General features: G+C 47.2%; 1 protein-coding gene across 1 annotated transcript in view; it reads right to left on the bottom strand.

Annotated features, from left to right (window-relative positions):
• LOC123993288 (protein diaphanous homolog 1-like) overlaps positions 1 to 10,000 on the bottom strand; it is a gene marked incomplete at its 5' end in the record, with an annotated part of 12,380 nt that overhangs the window by 491 nt on the left and 1,889 nt on the right. Inside the window, 1 exon segment of the mRNA XM_046295240.1 lies at positions 1 to 1,000. This exon segment is cut by the window's left edge and continues 491 nt beyond it. Coding sequence (XP_046151196.1) covers positions 816 to 1,000 — 185 coding nt within the window.

Here is a 10,000-nt window from a genome sequence, read left to right as displayed (position 1 = left end):
GAGCAAGACCCGGGGAAATGAGATGAGGACAGTGGAACATGCGGGCCACGGGCGGGCGCACAACCACACTTAGACTTATCCCTTGGTCCAGCCTGACCCAACACAAACTGCTATTGGACAACACGAGGGCTGACATGTGCAACTTGAAGTTGTATTGGTTGGCACTTGTTTCTTTTATAAACATACAGCAAGACAAAACATACAGCATATTTGACAATTACAGAGCAACATTTAACAGGTTTGAAAGCAAACCTGGGAAAAAGCAAAGCCTGTCCTATAAAACATCAGGGCCTCCACATAGGTAGGACAGTCCAACCGTCCGGATTGGGAAATCCATCCTATCCCTCTGGGGGGGGGATCCCTCCTGATAAAGTGTCTGCGGGATTGTCTCAAGACGTACTTTAGAGAGGAGAGTAGACGGATAGATAGTGTGCGCGAGAGAGACAGAGAGAAAGAGAGACTGAATGAGCGATAGACAGAGTGCAGTGGATGTGTGCAGATGCCGACGCTTGATCAGACACTGTACGTTTATACGGCAGAGCAAGAGCCCTCCCTCAGCGTGGACGCGACTAATAGCAAGCCACCCTGCGAAACCCTGGGGGTGTGGTTAAGGTGAGAGCCCCGCACTCATCCATTGGCCCCTTCAGACCCAGTCTGTCCAATCCCATGGTCCTATGAAGGAGAGTAGGAGGAAGTTACCGCTAGACACTGATCTAAGATCAGCTTCTGCATCCCTGCCCCCATGGTTAAGGTTAGGATATGGGTATGGTAGGCTGATCCAAGATCTGTGGCTAAGGTGTAACTTCAACCCGTTTTTAACTGGACCGTGATAGGCTTTCCTCTAAGAGATCATCTAGTGACCCCGCCCCCTCTATGCTAGGCTCCTCCTTCTGTTCGGCCTTGGTCTTCTTGAGTGGTTTGCTGAAGGAGGGCGGGGTGTCCTCCTTCATCAACTCTTTGGCCAGGATGTTCGTTACTGCATGACCAGCTCTCCGGTTGGCTGAAAAGAGAGAGAGAGAGAGAGGTCAGACTAGTCAGGGTTGGTCATCTGGCGTTAACAGACATGCGACAGACAGGGATAGTTGAGACGGGTCAGGTCCATTCAGGATGCAGTTCAGTACAGGGTAAAGACAACACGGCCAAACCAAACCTCTCACTGCAAACATCAACCAGGCGGCGTCCCAAATGGCACCCGATCCCCTGTATAGTGCACTACTTTTGACAATGGGGTTATGGGGATCTAATCAAAAGTAGTGCACTATGTAGGGTATAGGGTGCCACTTGGGATGTAAATGCTGAGAGAGAAGTGACTGACTCACCACAGGCCAGGGCAGGCTGTCTGGAGAAATACCTACTGTCTGCTGATTGGTCAACAGTACACACACATGCACAAGCATGTATTCTCAATGGTGATCAGGAGAAAGAACAAAATGCACACACACGAGACACATGCACGTATGCATGCACACACAGCAGTGGCATTATTGTGAGCAAGGATTAGTGTGTGTGTGTGTGTGTGTGTGTGTGTACAGAACCCTTCACTACATGTGTCAGATAACTACTACACCCCATGATCTTGCTGGCGTAGAGAGACAGAAGGAGAGGAAGTGGAGGAAGGAACAGAGGACAGGGGGGTGGGAGGGAAGAGAGAGAAGGAGGAAGGAAAAGAGGGGGGAAGCTTGAAGGCTGTGAGGAAGGGAGGAAGGAAAAGTGGGGGGGAAGGGAGAGGGGGGGGGGCAGGAAGGAAAATAGGAGGATTGAAGGCTGTGGGGAGGGGAGAGGGGGTCTGGAAGGAAAAGAGGAGGATTGAAGGCTGTGAGGAAGGGAGAGGGGGGGGGTATAGGAAGGAAAAGAGGAGGAATGGAAGCTGTGGGGAGGGGAGGCAGGAAGGAAGGAAAAAGAGGAGAATTGAAGGTTGTGAGGAGGGGAGAGGGGGGCAGGAAGGAAAAGAAGAGGATTGAAGGCTGTGGGGAAGGGAGAGGGGGGGAGAGAGGTGTATAAAGAGAGGAGGTGTAAGGAAGGAAAATATGAGGATTGAAGGCTATGAAAAGAGGAGGATTGAAGGCTGTGGGGAGGGGAGGAAGGAAGGAAAGAGGAGAAGGAAGGAACATAGGATTGGAGGCTGTGAGTAGGAGGGGGGAACAGAGGGGAATAAAGAGACAGAGGAGAGGGGTATAAAGAGAGAGGTGTATAAAGAGAGCGGGGTGTATAAAGAGAGCGGGGAGAGAGTATAAAGAGAGCGGGTATAAAGAGAGAGGTGTATAAAGAGAGAGGGGTGTATAAAGAGGGTATAAAGAGAGAGGTGTATAAAGAGAGTGTATAAAGAGAGCGGGGTGTATAAAGAGAGAGGGGTGTATAAAGAGAGCGGGGTGTATAAAGAGAGAGGGGTGTATAAAGAGAGAGGGGTGTATAAAGAGAGAGGGGTGTATAAAGAGAGCGGGGTATAAAGAGAGGGGGTATAAAGAGGGGGGTATAAATAAAGGAGGGGTGTATAAAGAGAGAGGGGAGAGTATAAAGAGAGAGATAAAGGGTATAAAGAGAGAGGGGTATAAAGAGAGATAAAGGGAGTATAAAGAGAGGGGGTATAAAGAGAGATAAAGGAGGTATAAAGAGAGAGGGGAGAGGGGTATAAAGAGAGAGGGGGTATAAAGAGAGATAAAGAGAGGGGGTATAAAGAGAGAGGGGTATAAAGAGATAAAGAGGGGTATAAAGAGATAAAGAGGGGGTATAAAGAGAGAGGGGTATAAAGAGAGAGGGGGTAAAAGAGAGAGGGAATATAAAGAGAGAGGGGTATAAAGAGAGAGGGATATAAAGAGAGAGGGGTATAAAGAGAGAGGGGTATAAAGAGAGAGGGGTATAAAGAGAGAGGGGTATAAAGAGAGAGGGGTATAAAGAGAGAGGGGTATAAAGAGAGAGGGGTATAAAGAGAGAGGATGTGAGGAGAGGACCACAGAAACAAAAGAGAGGATGTGGCACATAACCAGAGACCCAGGAATACACGGAAGAGTGAGAGCTGTGAAACGACTATATGAGAGAGAGAGCCAGAGAGCGAGAGAGAGATGGAGTGTGGCAGATTGATAAACATGTCACATTGTCCACAGGGAACATTCTAGCCTTTTCTCCCTCCTCTTCTCCACTCTCGTCTCCAGCATTTGGAGGACAGCTGTGTTAAAGCGGCCATTTAGAATGATATAGATCAGTGGGGGATTGTGGGTGTGTGTACTTGTGTATGCAAATGTATCAGAATTAAGAGCCATTAATCCTCAAGCAGCACCTGCTGCAAAATAACTGTTTGTTAACAGCAGTACATGCTGTACACTGTACATGTGTGTGTGTGACATGAGGACCGAGCAGCGAGATGCAGTAGTGGGTTCTGGAGTTGACCTAGAATGAAGGTGGCAGTTAGTTTGACTCTGGTCATAGATGCAAACAGGCACACACACACACGCAAATGCATGAACCATGGCTGTTAACCACATTACAACACACATTCACATGGTTCTGTTGACACACACACACACACACACGGGTTACCGAGCAGGTCTCCAGCACTAGCTGTGACAGGGACAGCAATGAGTCTGGGGAGGAAGAGGAGGAGGAGAGAGCGAGAGGAGGAGAAAGGGTGAGGAGGAGAGAGAGGAATATGGAGAGATACATTAGAGGTTACGCAACTCAGTTCCTTTCACTTGTTCAGTGTTGGGGTTTACAGAGCTTTATCCCTGCTGACGAACGCAGGCAGCTGTGGCTTTAAATTAGCACCTCGCTCTCATCTACCCCAGGGTGTTCAGAACAGAGATCTAACACACTAATTAGACATTATGCAAATGACCCGATGCGGTGCAGAGCCAGTCCCAAAAACCCAACACAAGAATAACTTAAAAGGGCTGTCAACGCTCCTCTTCTCACACTCAAGTTGAAGAACAAAAAGAAGATAGAAAGTTGGGCTGATGTACCACTGCGGTTCAGGAGCACAGCGAGCGAGAGAGGTGTCAAACTTTAAATAAGAGAGGAGAATCAGGGCGGACACTGGTTTGGGGGTCGGAGAATCAGGACGAGGACACTGGTTTGGGGGTCGGAGAATCAGGGCGAGGACACTGGTTTGGGGGTCGGAGAAGCAGGGCGAGGACACTGGTTTGGGGGTCGGAGAAGCAGGGCGAGGACACTGGTTTGGGGGTCGGAGAAGCAGGGCGAGGACACTGGTTTGGGGGTCGGAGAAGCAGGGCGAGGACACTGGTTTGGGGGTCGGAGAAGCAGGGCGAGGACACTGGTTTGGGGGTCGGAGAAGCAGGGCGAGGACACTGGTTTGGGGGTCGGAGAAGCAGGGCGAGGACACTGGTTTGGGGGTTAGTAACAGAGCATGCTGTCAGAACAGCAGATACATTTGTAATTGACCAGGAACATGTTCAGTTTGTGCCGATATCAACCTCAACCTTTAACCCGTATTTCCGAGTGAATGATTGATGAATATATGGCTTATGTTTTTCTCCTCCATTGTGTGTAACTGGTTCTTCAGTCAGAGTTGAGGCGAACCGGTTCCCTTCCCACCAGGAAACGAGATGTCTAGACCAGAACCCAGCACAATGCCTCACAACATGCTGCCTGTGATTACCTTCGTTTAGAACTGTGTGTATGTGTGGGACAGGGGAAATGGGGGCACAGACAGGGTGGTGAAAGGATCATCTGTTACACATTACACAGGAGTCTTCATAATGACTGCCCGACGAGGAAGTAAAACGTATAAACAGTGCCGGTAAGTGTGTGTTTCATTGTTTGTGTCTGCAGATGTGCTGGGGAGTGTGTACATGAGTGACAGAGAGTAAGTGTGAAAGGCAAAGCAACGTGTGTTTAGATGGAACCGTTTTATTGTTAGATTAGCCATGGTCTCTCAATATTCACAGATGCTCACAGCTGTGTGTGTGTGTGTGTGTGTGTGTGTGTGTGTGTGTGTGTGTGTGTGTGTGTGAGAGAGAGTTAGATCAGTGTATAGAGAGTGAGGGGACTATGATCATGTAGTTTTGACATGATAGTCATGAGGCCAGTATGTATGGTTGTTCCCAGCTGGAGCAGCAGCCAGCGGATCTGGTTCTAGAAGCTCACGTCGCCCCCCTCAGGCTAAACAGGGTAACACACAGCGTTCCCAAAACCAGTCCTCAGTGGCAGTGTGAGTCAGTCATCTGGGACGAGTGCTCTGAAAGTAGACAGGGAGCCCCCACAGTCCTTTATTAGGGTCATCTCTGTTAAAAGGGCTGGCCTGCTGCGGAGCGAGCGTGTGTCTATTGTGACTGGCCCTTTTATGTGTCGCTCCATTGTGATTGGTGCTTTGCCATTCATTCTCTATTGTGATTGGTGGTTTAGGGTGGGGTTATGACCTCGCAGATGGGCCTATAGTGATGTCTGGGATGCCTCATTGTGGTGCCATCATTCCTTTAAATGAAAGAGGGACTAGTCAGTAGGTTGTAATTTCCTTAGAATGGCTGCGTGAGAGTCTATTTGTATAAGGTCTTTTACTCGGTGTCTAAGTGTGGGAGTGTGTGAATGTGTATACGTTAGTATCAGTATGCAAGCATGTGTGTGTGTTGGTATGCAATGTGTGAGGGCCTGCTTTAAAAAGAGCCGTGCAGACAGAGGGAGGACAGCTGTAGCACCTCTCCCCCAGAGACAGCCAGAGAGAGAGAGAGAGAGCCGAGTCCCAGGTCAGGGGTTAAAGGCCCCGCCCCCTCTCTGCCACTCTTCGATCAGACAGCCATGACACAATGACCATAGCCGTGCTCGAATACCCATACTAACATACTGTATACTACATTCTTAATGAGTATATAACGCAAACTCACCCCATTCCGTACAAATGTGCGCAACCGCGACATTCAAACGAGGCTACAAAGAAAACTAATGGGACTGTAGCGACTGTGTTGACTTCAAAATCTGGGGTGTGAACTAGGTTTCTATTCAAGCGTTGATCGACATGGTAATGGCTCTATAGTATTGGAGAAATTTTGAAAAAACGGACCCTCTTAAAACGGGACTTGTCATGTCGTAACGAACAGCACGCATAAAGCAACTATTTCTGTCTTACAGCCTCTCTCCACCAGGTGTAGCACTTCTCTCATCGTTTAAAAACAAGAAACGGACAGAGACGGGGGTAAGGGGGGATACCTAGTCATATTTTGCGTGGTCACTGCAAGCGATCACGACTCTCAAAAAAACGGTTTACTTCTGATGATCACTTTAGCGACGCCCTAAAAACCCCATTCAAATTCGACACAAACCTTCAAATAGTTATGTAATCACACATTATATAAACTCTTTATAGTGTTTTATTTAAATTTTAGAGGCGATAAGGTGATAAGTTGGACAGATCGAGTGAATTTTTTTCCCCTTCCCCACACGACATCTCTCCTTCTCACTATCACGCATCAGTTTCGCTTTCCCACCTGCCATTTTTTTTAAAGACCCGACAGGGCTCAATCATGCAGAAACGGGCAGCGTTTAGGTGATGTCATTCATTTTGTTAGCAAGGGGAGAAAGTGTGCTTTACAATGGTATTGACATTACAGTTGATCTGGAAGTGTTACGTTTTTGGGGCGCTAAAATATTGTACGGACCAAGGCGATGTACAAAAGTGAGTGAGTTTACGTTAGCTAGCTAACATCATACCGGTACATATTGCTGTAATGATACGCTATGTGGTTCGTAAGGACAGCGTCGCCAATATAACGTGTAAGGTTACTTATTTGAAAAGTCATTACTTTATTGCGTTGCTCAACATGACCTTAACATTCGTCATAATTAATTAAAGCAATGAATTTGCATCCGCTCTCGTGCTTCGACTGCATATTTTCTACCAGTTTCTTCAAATCTCGAAACAATGCAAAGCCACGCCCATTTCCTGAAGAATTGCATTATGGGCCCTAAGGTACGGAAATAGTGTCCTCTGTGTATATACTTCACATTTTAGTACGACAACCGGGAACTTTTGGTATACTAACTATATCCATACCATGACCAATGAGCATTGTATATACTCAATTCACGTCACAAATAGTACGGTTAGTATGAGTATTCGAACACAGCTCATGACGACACCCAGCATGAGGCTGGAACTGAGTGTGTGGGTGCTCTATCGTGAGGAAGAACAGGGGAAAGAGTAATAGTAATGGCCGTACTAATGAACTAACACAAAGGTCTTTGAGGGTTTTCTATGTAGTGCATGCGGGTGTAGGTCCGTGTGCGTGGGAGTCCGAATGTCAGCCATCTTCACTGAAACCAGCCCAGAGTACCAGGACGTACCTCCTTCTCTAGCCCGCTAAAATAAGACCTCGGAGTCATCGAACGCACGCACTCGCCATTGTGTGGGTTAGATGCTGAGAGGCCAGCCTAGCTGGGGAGAACGTCATGGCAGACTGGAAAAGATGGCTGTGAAAATCAACGTGGAAAAATGAGGCATTAACAAAGCTCTGATTGACCTGAAGCCCCCCCCCCCACAGAAAACAAGAACTAGGGAAGAGAGCGCACACATTTCCTGTTTGGAGTTGTGAAAACGAGTAGCGGTGTCTGACTGAGGCCCTAGTGGGCACTTTTCTCCCCTTCTCTCTTCCCCCCCCTTTCCCTCATTCCTCTACCTCTCTTTCCTTCCTTTGGTTGTGTCTCAATCTGTTTAGCAGTGATTAGGTTGACTGGCCTCACCTCCCTGTGATGAAGAGTTTTAGCTGTCTCTGGAGAATGCCTGTCAGAGTTAAAGGACCCCAAAGGACGCTTCCACAGATCACTGAACCAAACATCACAATCGCCACACTCATAACACTGAAATGTCAAACACAGCCGCCCGGAATAGGCGGTGAGTAGGAAAGATGAGAGAGGCAAAGGGAGGAAGGGAAGGAGAGAGAGCGAGAAAAAGGAGAGAGAAAAAGAGAGGGGGGGGGGGTGTCTGGGCTCTAAGTAGCCTATACTCTGGTGCTGTAACTTTGTGTATGTGTGTTTGTGACAGTGAGTTTTCTTAAGTGTGTGTGTGTGTGTGTGTGCAGCAGCTGAAGTGAGTAACTCAATAGGCCAGTGAAGCAGGAGAGTATTTAACCAGATTATGCGGGTGGCTTTCCTCTAGCCTGAGAGAGCGAGGCTGGAGAACTGTAAGAGTAGAACAGGTCTGAGTGGAAGTCCGGACAGATCACTTAGAGACAGACTGACTGAAGCATGTGTTCACACAATGAACCCAGTCTAGAAAGCTAGCGCTAGCCTCAGGCTAGTGGTTATCAACAGAACAGGGGTTAACCTGTTATAAAAAGGTCATTGTGAAGCCACATTTTTATAGTGTATTTCTATTCTATAATGGAACACCCCAGACCGACACAAATCCCTGTCGCTGCCACCCCACCCCTCTCCACCCCCTCCACCGTCCTGCCAGGCTGAGCTGACAGCACGCCTCGGCCATCGAGCAACAAAACAGATGGCGCCGTACAAACCGGAGGCAGCCAGGGACTGAAGGCTTCCTCAAAGGGAAGGTCACTGTTTTTGTGCATGAGAGAGAGAGTGTGTCCAAGTATGTACAGTGGCAAGAAAACGTATGTGAACCCTTTGTAAATACCTGGATTTCTGCATAAACTGGTCATCAAATTTGATCTGATCTTCATCTTGGTCACAACAATAGACAAGCACAGTTTGCTTAAACTAATAACACACAAACAAATTATAGGTTTTCATGTCTTCATTGAACACACAGTGTAAAGATTCACAGTGCAGAGTGGAAAAAGTATGTGAACCCTTGGAATTAATAACTGGTTGACCCTCCTTTGGCAGGAATAACCTCAACCAAACGTTTTCTGTAGTTGCAGATGAGACCTGCACAATGGTCAGGAGGAATTTTGGACCATTCCTCTTTACAAAACGGTTTCAGTTCAGCAATATTTTGGGGATGAACTGCTCTCTTGAGGTCTTGCCACAAAATCTCAAATCGGGTTGAGGGTCAGGGCTCTGACTGGGCCACTCCAGAAGGTGTATTTTCCTCTGTTGATGACATACTTCTGTGTTTAGGGTCGTTGTTCTGTTGCATCATCCAACTTCTGTTGAGCTTCAATTGGCAGACAGACAACCTTACAATCTCCTGCAAAATGTCTCGATAAACTTGGGAATTCATTTTTCCATTGCTTATATCAAGCTGTCCAGGCCCTGAGACACAAAGCAGCCCCAAACCACGATGCTCCCATCATACTTTACAGTGGGGATGAGGTTCTGATGTTGGTGTGCTGTGCCTTTTTGCTCTCCAAACAGTGTTGTGTTCCTTCCAAACAACTCAACTGTAGTTTCATCTGTCCACAGAATATTTTGCCAGTAGCACTGTGGAACATCCAGGTGCTCTTTTGCAAACTTCAGATGTGCAGCAATGCTTTTTTTGGACAGCAGTGGCTTCTTCCGTGGTGTCCTCCCATGAACACCATTCTTGTTTATTGTTTTACATATCGTAGACTCGACAACAGAGATGTTAGCACGTTCCAGAGATGTCTTTAGCTGACACTCTAGGATTCTTCTTAACCTCATTGACCATTCTGCGCTGTGCTCTTGCAGTCATCTTTGCACGACGGCCACCCCTAGGGAGAGTAGCAACAGTGCTGAACTTTCTCCATTTATAGACAATTTGTCTTACCGTGGACTGATGAACATCAAGGCTTTTAGAGATACCTTTTTAACCCTTTCCAACTTTATGCATGTCAACAATTCTTAATCTTAGGTCTTCTGAGGTCTCTTTTGTTCGAGGCACGGTTCACATCAGGCAATGCTTCTTGTGAACAGCAAACTCACAAGGCAGCTCTAACCAACATCTCCAATCTTGTTTCATTGATTGGACTCAAGGTTAGCTGACTCCTGACTCCAATGAGCTTTTGGAGAAGTCATTAGCCTAGGGGGTTAACATACTTTCCCCAACCTACACTGGGAAAGTTTAAATGATGTATTCAATGTAGACAAGAAAAATACAATAATTATTACATACCCTTTCTTGCCACTGTATGTA

Source organism: Oncorhynchus gorbuscha, linkage group LG13, assembly GCF_021184085.1.
Source record: "Oncorhynchus gorbuscha isolate QuinsamMale2020 ecotype Even-year linkage group LG13, OgorEven_v1.0, whole genome shotgun sequence".
NCBI lineage: Eukaryota > Metazoa > Chordata > Actinopteri > Salmoniformes > Salmonidae > Oncorhynchus > Oncorhynchus gorbuscha.
The sequence above is the reverse complement of the archived record's forward strand: the minus strand, read 5'-3'. Positions and strand labels throughout refer to the sequence as shown.